Source organism: Amblyomma mixtum, chromosome 4 (assembly GCF_055824585.1).
Source record: "Amblyomma mixtum isolate Tamu chromosome 4, ASM5582458v1, whole genome shotgun sequence".
In the NCBI taxonomy this organism is placed as follows: Eukaryota; Metazoa; Arthropoda; class Arachnida; order Ixodida; family Ixodidae; genus Amblyomma; species Amblyomma mixtum.
The window spans coordinates 32,544,328-32,558,707 of record NC_143015.1 but is presented as its reverse complement, the minus strand read 5'-3'; the positions used below and the strand labels follow the sequence as shown (position 1 = coordinate 32,558,707).

The 14,380-nt window shown below is 46.9% G+C and overlaps 1 protein-coding gene across 6 annotated transcripts in view; it reads right to left on the bottom strand.

Annotated features, from left to right (window-relative positions):
* The window catches only part of sick (sickie), a 973,111-nt gene extending 958,942 nt beyond the window's left edge, over positions 1-14,169 (bottom strand). For 5 of the 6 annotated variants that reach the window (XM_089586320.1, XM_089586325.1, XM_089586322.1 and 2 more), the window contains exon 1: positions 14,027-14,169. In XM_089586320.1, coding sequence (XP_089442446.1) covers positions 14,027-14,119 — 93 coding nt within the window. In that variant the 5' untranslated portion in view covers positions 14,120-14,169. The remainder of the gene's footprint in view (positions 1-14,026) is intronic. The other variant, XM_089586326.1, reaches the window with a different exon arrangement.
* Between the last annotated feature and the right edge of the window lie 211 nt (positions 14,170-14,380).

The following is a 14,380-nucleotide window of genomic DNA, read 5'->3' as shown; positions in this document are numbered from 1 at the left end:
CAGCTAGCGTTCAGTCCCGATGGCGGAACATCCAAAACAGTGACAGAAAGAAGTCAGAGACACGAATCGGGAAGCACTTTGGAGGGACATTCTTCACAGAACCGGAGGTTGAAATTGTTGCCACTTCAGAGACAGTATACAGTGTGGCCGTTCGTGTATATGTGCGTTGCCGACGTTTTCCTGGAGGGAAAACAGTCCATGTGTTTCCTTGCAAGTATCCTGATTTCCTCGATAACTTTGCATTTGTTCAGTCTGTGGTGGTGCATTTCTTTCTTCCCGGCACGCAAAAAAGGCAATCAGCGGTCAAAGAAAGTTGGTGTATGTAAACACAACGAAGAAATTTTTTTTTGTCGACAACTAGCGTTTGCATCATGTTGAGCAACTTGCCACGACAAATAGCGGCAGTACCGCATCCATAAATAATGCGCTTCCTAAGAACCAAAATAACGAAAGCTTCGTTGGACGTGGTTGTCGCGTTACTCTTGTTCTTTAATACCGTCTGTTCTTTTTTATTTGAGAATAAAAATCAAGTGAATTCAAGGGACCGTAACGGCACTGAACTGCGCCACGCGAGCGAGGCAAACCGCAATCTGCATCGAAATGTGATTACCGCGCCTTGCGGCGGAATTGTCGAAAAACTGCGGGCACAAGCAGAAAGCGAAAGTGTTCCGATCGATTTCCCCCCCCCCCCCCCCCCCCTTTATTTTTGCCGTTCGAATGCGAGCGACTGGCCTTGCGTGCGGCGTGTTAGCAAATTAGGGCCACTGTTTACGGCTTTCTAGGCCTCGTGGCGCTGTGTGGCACATTTCCGCTTTGCCGGGCACAGCGGCACCAAGGATACGCCTTAGGCTGACAAAAACGTTCCTTTAATTGGAAAACCTATTCTAAAGCCTAACACATAGCAAATTTATCAATAAGCAGTAAAGAAGCAAAACAAATGCTCACTGCACTGCAGGTTCTTCACTATCTTACACATTGCTATAACATTTTTCAGTGAGTTATTGGGATTTTCTTGTGATTGTCCAGCCTGATGCCAATATAGCGCGATACGCTTTTCGGGTCTGTTAGCGCAGACCAACTGCGTTCATTTGAATGCGTGGGAGACAATGAGTTGCTCCTTTTTTCGTCTTTTGTGACAGGTCCCCTGTCATCATTAGTGAATTATTTCGGGTTAAGAGCCTAAACGTATTACAAAACTTACCAGTTGCCTCAAACTTTTCTGCATACCTTAGTTTGCTGTACAGAGCTTGTGTAGGATTACTATGCTTAAGAGCGTACGTTGTTGGGCTAGTCGGTCAATCATGGTAAATATAAGGAGGGGTACTGCTCACAAAAAGACAAGGATAAAGAAGATAACACAACAAGATAACACAACACAACAACGCTTGTTGTGTTGTCTTCTTGTCCTTGTCTTTTTGTGCGCAGTACCCCCCCTTGTATTAACCATTACTATGCTTGCCTGCGTTTTCTGACAGTTGCCTTTTGTACGCTTTGGCAAAAGGCACCATCGTCAACATGTCTGGTAAACCTATCCGCCTTTCCTCTCTTCTGTGTCCACTCTCCACTCAGCACATTTCCGTACTGCCACTTCCAAACGAGTTAGTTACGTTACGTTAACGCCGCTCAACTTCAGAACCGCTGCATCCTCAAGTCCCAAGAATGCTCCGTACGCGCATGGCAGAGACGTCGCCCGTGGCCGCGACCGCAGGCACACGGGAGGCCCGCAGGCGCCGACAGGCATCGAGAAATTGTTTGTTGTTTCAGCGCCAGTCGTGTGTACGCGGCGAGAGATCGGAAAGGCGCTGAATAAGCGTCCCCCATCGTCCCCAGTAAACAAAAAAGAAAAAAGGAAGGAAAAGAAGCAAGAACCCTTTCAGGAAGCGGCCTCCTTCCCATCGCTATATGCCGAGTGCTCCAGTGTTTATAGGGGGCCTGCTTCGGAAGCGGGGGTCGGAAACGCACTCTCATTACGGCAAAGTGCGCCCAATTCCCTCTTCCCTTTTGTTGCCTTACCCTCCGTATATAGCAGCCCGAGCGCATTACTTCCTGCCTTGTTTACCCTTCTCCATCTCCATCCACCGCCCTCTTTCACCACCAGATCGCGAGCTCAACGCCGATACTAGAACCCAGTGAGGAACTCCTTCTGGCATACAGGGCCCGTTAGTGAGCCCAGTCGCGGGTACAAGTCGCGGGTTGAGTGATCGGGGTCAGCGGAGTTCGAACGCGCTCCCATAGATTTGGCTAATGAGCCCTTTTGCGGGATCGGAACGCTGATAGAGGCGAGCTCTGCGCCTCGGGTATCACAAATGTAGTGCGCTCGTGAGGACTGAGAAGAATGTTTTTCTTTGACTCCAGGCAGCTGAAGCTATTTATAATGCTTTCTTCGGCTTTGATAGACAATAAAAAAAATAGCGAACGTATCGCCGACACCATCGGCTTTAACAAGCGAAAAAAAAAGCAGCATGAAACATGACATGGCCGTTTCCAACCTTGGGTTTTAAAGCGCAGGACTGGATTGTTTATTTTTAATTAGAAATTTTATGCTACGACAACAGATTGGTGTCCGGAGCGGCACCTCTCACTATGCCAGCCGACACAATCCTAACAGCTGCTCTTTCTATCAAGCCCTCTTTTTTTATCTGCTTACCTTGAATTGGAATTTTAATTTATATAGGCTATAAATTCTTAAGCGATGAAATGCGCTAATGGTCATTATTTAATACCTACTTAATACGTGACTTAATACGGACTTAATACTTAATACGTGACTCTCCTACAGGTCAATTTTTTTATTGCCATTGGCTGAGGAGAGGCCACTTTCCACTAGGAGAGACAGATGGGAAAGGTCGAATATCTAAAAAAATATTGAATCGGTAAAGCACGTCGGTCCTGGTCCCATGTGACAAGTTCTTTATGCCTCTACGCAAACGAAGGAAGCAGTGGGCTCTGAAGTCGTAATGAATTAGACCATGGCACGCTGTCGCAGTATCCATTGAAGTTGACTGTAGTGAACGGTAAGTCTTCAAGGATTACGGACATATAGCGTTAAGGTGGAGGGGGTGACTGCATGACCTTGCTAAAAAATTCAATGCCATAAAGCTGTACCCTAGTTCACTCACTTTTCCACTGCATATCCACGTGGGAGGACCGGTTTGCCCGCTTGTGCATAGCGACCTTTCCTTAAATAAGGCACTCGCCTCCACCACTAGCTCACCTCCGACGAAGCGACCCTCTCATCTCATCCTGAGAAATCCGCAGAAAAAAACATCGTTTGTTTCAGTAATGACTTCCTCTTGGCTTCCTATCTCTTGTCAGCGTGGACTTGCACATATTCTTATTGACGTTGACGTGCCCTTAGCGTCTACGCTATGATACGTGTGCTGTCTCTAGCGTACGCAAAGTGCGCATGCGTGAAATCTTTCGGACAGCTCAGGTAGCTCAGTTCATTAAGGCATCACCTACCACATTCCCTTACTCCCTCTTTCTGCCCTTTGCTCTTTACTTTTCCCCGTGCGAAGTGTAGCAGAAAAGATGCACGTTCCTCAAGAGGATCGCTACACCCTTTCTCTCAAAAAACCTTTCTCTCTCTCTCTTCTTAATTTGAAAGGGGCGCTGACGTCCGTAACCCAGTAGTGCAACGGTGACGTTATGCGCAAGCGTAACCCATTTTAAGTAGGTCTCAAGGGCACGAGGTATGCAAAGCTAGAACGCAGTCCAATTAGTGGCTTGAAGAGCTGACTGCAATGTTTGTTCCTGCATGCTCAGGTCTTGATCAGCGCGGCCTGCGCGTCTGGCTTTTGTCCAGATAATGTTCGCGATGCAGCGAAGACGGGGGGGGGGGGGGGGGGGGAAGGGGCTGTCCTCGCGTTCCGATGAAGGCTTAATTAAAATGCGCCCTTAATGAAGAGGATAAAAGCAAGCACCGCACTTGCATTGGGAAAGCGTACGACGCGGGTTTCATTTGATGCGGAAGGGGAAACAACCCTGCCAGCGATGATTAAGATTTGCGCTGAGGTCAAGTTAATTAACCCCTGTTTGTTTGTCGGCTCCTCTGTAGTATGCTTTCCTGCGCAAATGCTTTGGAGGGGTCAAAGGTAATTATTTAGGGCGTTTCAGACAACCCAGGCATAAGCGTAACGACGCTTTGAGAATGTCCTTTGTCATCATCATCATCAGCCTGACTGCGTCCACTGCAGGGCAAAGGCATCTCCCATATCTCTCAAATTAACCCTGTCCTGTGCCAGCTTTTGCCACCCAATCTCCGCGATTTTTTTATCTCGTCCCCCCACCTAATTTTCTTCCTCCCACTGCTTGCCTTCCCTTACCTTGGAATTCAGTCTGTTACCCTTCGGTAACTAATCACAGAGCAGTTTCACATGCATGATAGTGACGGCGTTCACGATTGAATCTCCGTGCCCCACCCCCTTAACGGCTTCTTTGTGAAAAAGTTTCAAAGATTCTCAAGTATATGTTTTAGATAACTAGGCAGATTCGCATTGTACCCAACTGAGCAAAATAATTTAGGATATCAATAATTCTTATCGACATGCTAGGTAACAGGTGAGTCACTTGTTTTACTTCTAAATGACATCAGAGCCTTTTGGGCTCGAAATGCTTTGCTACATCACTTGTGATGCCGATTTTAGCGGTGTTATTTGATACCTAAAAATTGTTATGAATTTCCTGATGTTGTGTGGACAAAGCGGCTATAAGGCGATTCAGAGGTCCTACACCACTTCGGGTTTTGGATGTGCACTAAAGGCTCAGTACACGAGCGTTCTATCATGCCAGCTTGACAGAAATATGACCATCGAGGATTTGATTGAAAAATAAGCTCTGTGCGGGAGCAGAACTCCGCAGCCTGCGAGCCATAGCGGTGGTCAGTTATAGCTGCAAGAAGCATTTATCCCAGAGTAGCTGGCACTTCAGCCAAATCCTGATAAGTGATACTTCTACGAAATTGCTGGTGGTACAGCGCAAGACAGTGACCAAAGATGAAGAGTAGGCCACGCGTACAAGCGCTTACTACCAACTAAAACACCCTGAACACAGGACTACAGCAGCAAAATACGTCTTTAAAAGGTGTTCCTTCTTCTAACATGGCTTTACATTACAGAGATTGTTGTCTTAGCAGTTCCAGGACCACGAGTAATAATGCATTCGCTCCTCTTTTTAATAAAAATAAAGTTCTGTATAGCACTACGGATCTGTTAACAAGAGAAATGTGCGAGGCATGTCATATCCCAAGGAAAATCGACTCGTGCAGGAGCAGTTGTTCTGTCGTTATCCATGACTGCGAAATTATGTATCTGGATTCCCAACAGTAATGCATTTTGTGATTTGTTAAGGAAGCGCATGAGTTTCTCGATATAGACTGAGTGTACATTATCCACGTCTTTTTCAATAAACTTTCAAATCTTGGTAGGCGCTCGTCCATGTAGTCCACTGTTCGCCTTTCGTCCGTTTTTTGCGCTGTGCCATCCGCAATGATGCACTAACTAGCTCAACTAGCAGTTTCTATGAAATTATGATGCAAGTAACACTGCACTTTTCTTCGGGTGACTCCGCGCGACAGAAAAGGCAGGTGTTGTAAAACAGTTCACTTCAACCAGATAGCCATTATATTACCATCGTCATCATACCCATCCCATCGTCTACGGCATACCACATGTCCGCACCAGCAAGTTTGAGGCAATTATGCGCGACTGCACCATTCCCCGCAAATACCCAGATTACAAAGAAGTACTGCAGCCCTCTGCCAAAGTACGCATTACAACTAATGTTGATACTTCTCTGTGGCACCGTTCTGTCATTTGTGGCGCCACACTCGCATCAGGTCAGGAAGTGAGAGGCTTCAAAACATGTTTTAAACATCTGCGCACAATCTCAGTTGACATTGGAGGGAGCAGTCTGAAAAGCGTACTGCCCCCAACAGCGCGTATTTGAGGAAAGTACGCCTGAAGAGGCGAATAAATTGGTGTTCGTTTCGTGCAGCACAACGAAAAGCTACCTCCCCGCCAAGGTGAACCGCAGCGCTCCTATAGTCGACAGTTCGGCACAAACCCGTCATTACGGAGAATATTCGAAACCATTTGTCGACACGGTTGGCGCGAGGGCGGATAGCGGAAGAAGCATGCATCGCACGCTCCATTAACTACACGTGAGGGAGTGGCGCCAAAGGCTTCCGGCAGATGGCGCGAAGGATTTTTTTTTTTGTTCGATGATGTCACGTTGCAAGTCTATTTACTGGTAAAAAAAGGGAGGACGGAACAATGACAAAGATCTTTCAGAAATAATCTGCCTTTTCTCTGATAAAGCCCAGTTCCGTAGGACGTAATTGTAGCCACATAAGATCGAGCACACTAGCGACACTTTTTGTTGATGCAAGGTCGACAGGCATATCATGGAGCGGATTTCAGCGTACACGACCAAACAAGATGAAGATTCATTAGAAGTATACATGTAGCCCTAAACGATACAAGTGATCGTGGTTGAGCACAGCGAACTGTCAGCTTTGCGTTAGGGTTACACCCCCTTCTTCTATGCCTAAAGGACAGCGCCGACTCCGGGGCATACATGGGCCCAGCTCATTTGTGCCGGTAGTGTGAAAACTCTATTCTAGGATAGTTATCTTGCTTCTCCGCAATTAGTAAGCCCCGCTTTCGATACCAGTGCCGAGGGGTGATATAGCTCGATTAGTTTTCAGACATGAAACTAAATGTCCCAACAGCCAATAGTAGAGGAATGGGGGAAGAATGGCCTGAGGGGCGAGTTGGTGCATGATGAAATGAACGGCGGGGCATCAAGAACTCTAACAAGAAAGGGGACACAAGAAAGGGAAAGGGAGAATATAGCTCAGAGGAACATGAAAGGGTGAAGAGTGAGCGTGACACGTGCTGTGAGTTGCAAATCTCAGAATACACCAACCAGTCGATCACCAGACTTTAAAACAATAACAAGTGGTCTAATGGAATTTGGAAAATTCGGAGCCTAGATCCGGTGCCCATGCCGGTCCGATTTTTGAGAACGTGCACTCTAACTCAAACGCTCTCTTCAGTAAACTGTTAATAACATGGTTTAGCGTATGAAAGCGACACATTGGCTACGAGGGACGCCACAGCGGTGTGCTCCTGATTAATTTATGCTACCAGGGCTCATTAATTGGCTGACAGAGCAAAAAAAAGCGTTATTTCATTCGTCTGCATCGCAATGCGGCCGCCGCGGCCAGGATCGAACCCGCCACCTTGGGATCAGTAGCTTAATGTCGACGCCGCTAACCCAAAGCGGTGGGTCCGCTCACCTCAGTAGGCAGACTCTTAGCGATGAAGTTGAAAGCCGGAGTTCCCTTTTACGACTGACGATGTTTAAAGGGAAGAAAGCCTTATTTATAACCATAGTTGCTGGAAACGCAGGTGGTCCAAAAAAATCAACGAATGCTCCACTGTGATATTCTTCATGTCATATGACCGGCAGTATAATTATTAAACGGGAAAATGCATGCAATTGGCTTAAAATGAGTTATTTCAACGACTGACAAGTAATGACAAGAATGTTGTAGTTCGTGATAGTGAATTTTTTGACGCAAGGGTATGTACGGCCAAAGAGCGCCATGGCACACGGTATTTGCGTTTGCTCAAGGGAGGGTCAGAGGCCCATTTCCCGAGAGTTTCGTCCTGTTTAAGCCCAGTACCAGGCCAGGGGAAACCTTGTGCCCATTGTATCACCGATGGGTACCCGGCGGCTCTGGAGATCGAACCCGGCACCTCCCACATGCGAGGCAAATGCTGAAACCACTAGGGTTAAATGTTGGGCTAGTTGGTGTCCAGACTTCAGAGACATATTTTAGCGCATAAGAGAGATTTTAGAGTCAAATGAACCATGAAAAACGTTTTGTGCAGTGCGCGGGGAACGTCGTGTACTGGATTCCCCTGTCATGTGGCAAAGTGTACATCGGCCAGACAGGGCGCTGTATCAACGATCGACTCTGGGAGCATGCAGAAGATATCTACAATAAGGCACGTACTAATCTGGTTGACCACTGCATTGCTTGTACCAATTGTGAGCCGCGTTTCCTTAGCGTTTCAATACTTGGCAGAAGTGTTAAAAAAAACAGCCCGTGAAACCTTGGAAGCTTTCATAATCAGGAAAGGGGGACAGGACTGTGTTAGTGACACGTCTATTGTTCTGTATAACGCCGAGATGAATTTTCCATCGCGTCTTATATGATTTCCCATGTAATTCCTAGTTCCTCGGAAGATCGCGCTGGCGCAGGCGATAAGCCTTTTTATACGCCTCGTTCTCGCTTCAATAAAGCAGTTGTCAGTAGCGTCCGTGTTCGTCCTGTCTTTCTGTCGTACCGTCTTTTGCGCTAAAATATGCCGGTGAAGTCAAACCATTGGGCCGCCGTTGCGGTGATTTTTGTAGTTTGTGGCCGGAAACAGCAACTGCAAAAGACTTGGAGAGAGATTGCGGCATCTTGGAACCGAACGGCATAAAGTCGTAACTATATCCATGCTTGAAACGAGGTCCTCGGCAGTACATTTTATAGAGCGTACACAGAGATCGCCGGTACACGTGAGCTTGCGAACCGTACACAAACTTAGATATATTCTTACTTGTCACATGAACTGAGGCGTTACAATGGAAAATAACCACTGGGATGCGTTTAAACAATCTGGCTTAATACTATTCACACGTGCACTTCCATTTAGCTAGTTCGTTAAACGATTCAACAGTCCACGAAGAACCGCCGAGGGCAAATGAGCGAGCGTTGGAAGGCTAATTTGTTATGCAGATTTCAGGAAGCTCTCGGTGCCTCCGACGACCTGTTTACCTCGTTCCATACTGAATTTTTCGTTTTTAGTTAATCATTTAGCCGAAAGCTTTCCGTTCTAAAAATTCGGGTTTTTTTTTCCTCTGCTCAGCAACGCAGGAGGTCCGAGAACATTGTGCACAGCCTCAAAGAGTGAATGTTAAACAGAAATTACATTCGTTAGAATATCGACCTTCGGAGAATTCTACTTTGTATATCTTCGTGCTTTCTAAATTACGTTTCCTAAATGCCAGAAAACGCGGACATAAATTGCTGCGGAACCGTTTTTCTTGAGGACCCAGCAGAAGTATCCCCAGCAGCTAAAACAAAATCAGCGTCCCGCCCTGGCCCTCCCACTCCCGGCGCAGTATAACGAAGATGATCATCGAGCAAGCGCCAAGTTGCAACTCGTGCGTTCGAGTTATTTATAGCCCCATCCATTCCGGGCGCTTCTGTGGCGTGCGGAGCGACCGGACTGGATGCCAGAAAGGAATCACAGGAATCGATATTCTTTCGTCTCGCAGGGAGACGAGCGGGGAAGCCTCCCTTCTGAAAACACACACAGAGTGGCTGGAGCTTCTTGCATGCGGAGTGCCTCGTTCCCGATGTGAGAGGCATGTTTAAGATACCCGCTGCCACAGAAGATGGAGGAGCTAGGCGAAGAAGCGCGTGTGCGAGAGAGGTGAGGAGGAATTCTATTATCATTGAAATAGCGATGCTCCTCGCAGTCTCACTTTATTCACAGGCGCTCTCCAGATAGCTTTCATCGGTTCACCCCGACTCTGGCGAACGAAAGAAATGACGTTCCGCCCGCACATCTTCATCGTTGCCTTTGCGCGATGTCTTCTCTTCGTTTTCTTTCTTAAGACTTCATTTTTTTGTGCAGAACAATGAACAAAAAAGTAAGAAAAAGAACTGTAATGAATGTTGTTAATACAGGTCCTTTCGCGGTGGTAATACGGACTCTAAAAGAAATCGCCTCGTAGCAGCTGTAATGTCCTAGCTTCCTCCCTTTCTCTGAGCAGCCCTGCGCCATTAAAGTAAGAAGAAACAAACTATAGAGTGGAGAAAAAGGAATGAAGTAAAGTATATTCATGCTGTCGTGAACTTGCTTATAAAATACTGCGAGGCGTGACTCGACAAAGCAACAGTTCCAACGGAAGAGGGAATCTAACTCGGTGACTTTCTGCTCTCAGTTGAAGAATGCACTTGCACGTTTTTCAAGTTGCAGCTGTGAAAAAGCGTGAAACTTGCGAAGGTCGCAGGTGTTTACCAGATATTCGAACAATCTTATGAGCACGCGAAGGTGCATGCCCTAAACTCTAAATGTTATTCAGTACTGCCCAGCACAGATAATGAATAACATTGTTTGCGTAGTTTTGTGGATGAATCTCTTTGCCCTCATCAAAAACTAAACATCAAGTGCAATTTACGACAGATCCTGCAGATGTACGATGCGTCCCATTTAGGAAAGGTGGGCGAGTTCTGGATGCCGTAGTTTTAGAGAAGCTCGGTATGTTGATTGTATTTTAAGGCGTTAGTGCTCTCGCACAAGACATCGACAAACCATAGTTTGCTCCAGCGCACTGACAAGGAGTGTTTAGTCATGGTGAGCTCCAGTATCCTTTTACGAGTGCATGGTTTTATAGTCTCTGCACACTCGCCGAATGCGCACCGAGTCATTAGAGAAGTCATCAGACAGTGACTATTTGAACATCCCTCAGCGCGGTTCTTCTCTGTTGAGGCCGCATTGATGCCTTGCGTAACAGCACCTCGGGCGTCGCCACGAAGAAAAATAAAATGCCAACACAAGCATGTCTTAAGATAAAAGCCGGCTGCGTACGGAATGCGCAAGCAGTGATTTCGCTTGCGAGTTCCTACCGAGACGTCTAGTGATTAAAAGTTTGTCACTGAACATATCGACTGATTAGCGCCTGAGGCAGTCCACTGACTCTTAGCAAGAAACACCCACCACAGTGGCTCAGTGGTTACACTACGGCGTCCACTACGGCGTCCGTCATGGCCCGTGTGCCACTTCGGAACGTTAAGCCTTATGATCCACAATACCGTTAGGAAGAAAGACATGTCATATAATGGTGGACGGCAAAGACGCAAGGGCTTGTCGCCTTCATAAAACTTTTTGTACGCATAGGTATTGTTCTGATTTATGCGATAAAGATAGCGTCTAGAAGAGGACAAAGATAAATACAGAGATAACCTTCAAAGTCAAGCAGGGCATGCTACCTTCGCACCACTGAGAAACCGAAATAGTACTGCGGAAGAGTTGCGTTCAGGCATTTCTTATTCAAGGTCAACGTCTTCCATGTCCATGGGAGGATGCGGTTCATATTTTCCTGCAGGGAGCGCAATGTTTGGCCCCTATGAATATAAAGTCAGACAGGAAGCGGTACGCGATAAACTCTTCGATTGTTTAAGGACGACCTGAAAGCTCTAATTATGAGCTTACTTTTATTCGGACAGTACCTGTAAAATACTCCGTAATGCATTGTCACAGGCCACCTTTTTCGAAGGACCCGCCGTGGTGGCTCAGTGGTTACGGCTCTCGGCTGCTGGCCCGGAAGACGCGGGTTAAATCCCGGCAGCGGCGGCTGAATTTCGATGGAGGCGAAATCCTAGAGGCCCGTGCACTGTGCGATGTCAGAGCACGTTGAAGAACCCCAGGTGGTCGAAATTTCCGGAGCCCTTCAATACGGCGTCCCCCATAGCCTGAGTCGCTTTGGGACGTTAAACCCCAATAAACCAACCAACTAAAGCAACCTTTTCGAAGGATTTCTTATACGTTACTAACCGACCTTATGCTCGCTTAGAAAAACTGCCTAATGTGCTGCACGAACGAACACATAAAATATCTTTTTTTAATGCATACCGTTTTATGCCCTGAGGCAATCAACATCGCCCATAAATATCTTCTGAAATTGGTTTGTGGAGTGGAATAGTACGAAATGCCTAACTAAAGTAGCAATAAAACGAGAGCTTGAGAAATATTGGGAATGAAGGCAAAAGAGATGTCACGTGCCTGTGTAGCAAACAACCTTTAACCGCTCACGGAGACGTATTGAACAAGAAAATACTTGATCGCAACCTTTCCGCAATATCCTTTTGCTCCAGCACAGCGACTTCTTGACAGAGATTAGCCAGTCGCAGAAGCGTTTTTCTTCTATGGGGACGACACACGCGTCCCATCTACCAACCGTCGAGAGTACGTTTTTGGTAGGACTATACTGTCACGTTTTAGTGACGGCAGTCCAGCGGTCACGAAGACACCAGCAAGACTTGCAAACGAAGCTCTTGATTTGGGCTGACTTGCGCCCGCAAAAGAACTGAATCACTCGGCGGCGGCGTAAGCAACAAACGTGCTCGTCAGTCGTCGAACTACGAATGCCCGCCGCTCGCTGCATCGTTCAGTTTAAAGCCAGCAAGGAAACTTCGAGATAACGTGTCAAGATCATCTACAGTGTAATCTGGAAAAACGTAGAAGCAGTTCATCATGGCTGTGATCAATCGAGATTAGTCCGGTCGCTTCTCGCGTCACGAACAAAAATGATAACACCCCTTACCTGGGGCCTTGAGCGCGAACGAACGGACACTACAATGATACGTGGCAATATGCGCGAACGCGCTGAAGCAGAACCAGCTCGACGCACTGCTCAGGCGAGGAGGGAGCCCGGACAAATGGGCCATAGACAGTGGCGTAATGCTCTCAGCAAGATCGGAACAGAGTGCTGACAGTAGCGTCATCTCTTGGTCAAGTGCGGAATTAGATACGGAGAGGAGAGCCTGACAAACCGTTAAGGAGCCACAAAAGTTATCCCGTACCATTCTGACAAGGGAAATACCGGAAGCACGAAGGTGACACCTACAAAGGCATTGTTTTCTCCATTTCACAAAAACTGGAAACAGTGTATGGTCATGGTGATGACTATTAGAGCCCTGCACCGGCCTCATTCCAAAGACCGAGCCCGGCCCCACTGACTTAAGCCCAGGTCCAACCCATGCCCGCTTAATCATCACTCTGCTGAGCGTAGGCCTATCCTGTCCGACTCGGAGTGAGACCCAGTCCGCGCCCATTGCCGCTTTGGCGCAAAAGGTAAATTGTTCAATCCGTGCAAGTAGAGTCCCACTACACGGGTAAAGAAGGAGCCGGAAAATACGTTAAAAATGGTTTCATAAACACGAAACAAAATGAGGCAAGTTCGCCCCTTCGGCTGTTTGAAAAGTGATCTAGTCGCGAGCAGCGCCGAAGTTCCAAAAGCAAAGTGAAAAGGGTTGCATAAAACCTGCAGTAAGCTACTTTTTCTGACCCGTGGAACACGGGTTCCGGATCGGAACCCGTGGAGTGCCCAAATGACTAGATAGATTGTTTGAGGCAGAGTTACGTTCTCAAAAAAAAAAAAAAAACTTGGGACGGATATGGGGCAATTTTTCCTTGTGGCGCAGTAACATTGCCTTTAATGTTTTTGTACTTTTAGGTGTTAGGGGAACATATTTCAACTAACCACGCCGAAATATATCCGTCACACTCGGACAGATATACCGCCCTAAGAAACTGCGTCATTTACAATGACATAATGCGCTCGATGTAATGAATGGCCTAATTGCTACAAAGAATAGCTGTGCAGTGTACCTAAAGGAAGCTATCAGCAGAAGAACATGTTTTCCGAGATGAGTGCTTGAAATCTTGCTTAAAATATTAGACATGGGCACACGTGGCCTTTGAGGCAGTTCAGGCAGTAATCGCGCAGTCTGGCATTGCATATGATATACTTAGCGAGATGACAGATTGCGCAAGAAGGAAATAAAAATACCAGTACGAGTGATTTAAGGTATTAAAAGGGAAACGTTAACAGAACCGTTGAAGCCTGTCAGATGGGTTCCGGCAGCAAAGAAGTGCTTAAACATTGCTTCCAACACTACCACCTTTAAAACTGAAAAAATAAGTGCTACAATATTTATCGACTTGGTGAACAAATCACATGTTTCCAAAAATTTTTGGTACACTGACGAGCAGTGAAACATGCGAAATATAGGCGTATCTTCTCAAATACCAGCCGAAATGTTTCCCCATGCCAGTTATCAGGAATTTCACACAACAGTTGTGCACAGAAATAGTTTACGCCCTGTATCAGTGACCTCCAAGTCAAGGTGCTAGTATTTCGTGGTGGCGCACACTCGCAGCTTTCTTTTTGGCCTTACCTGAACGATGGAGCGCTGCTGCTGCTGAGCCGGTGGCGACGTTGGGATGACACTGACATCCTCACGTGACACTTCGCTTCGAAGGCACGCCATCGGGAAATAAGTCACGCTGATGAGGCGGAGGAACTAACCCGGCTTATCCATCCGTAATCCTTCGCTTGCTTCTCGCAACAGCACTGACGTAGCCGATCATTCTCGACCACTTGAAAAGCACAAAAGAAACACCGCCGGACACTGCAGTGCGAGCATTAGCTGACTGATTGTCACCAGGAAATATGTAAAGAAAGAACGAAATGTATGCACTCCACAGTTTGTTCTTCACTATGGGCGGTTTCGTCGGCACAGAACTAAGTC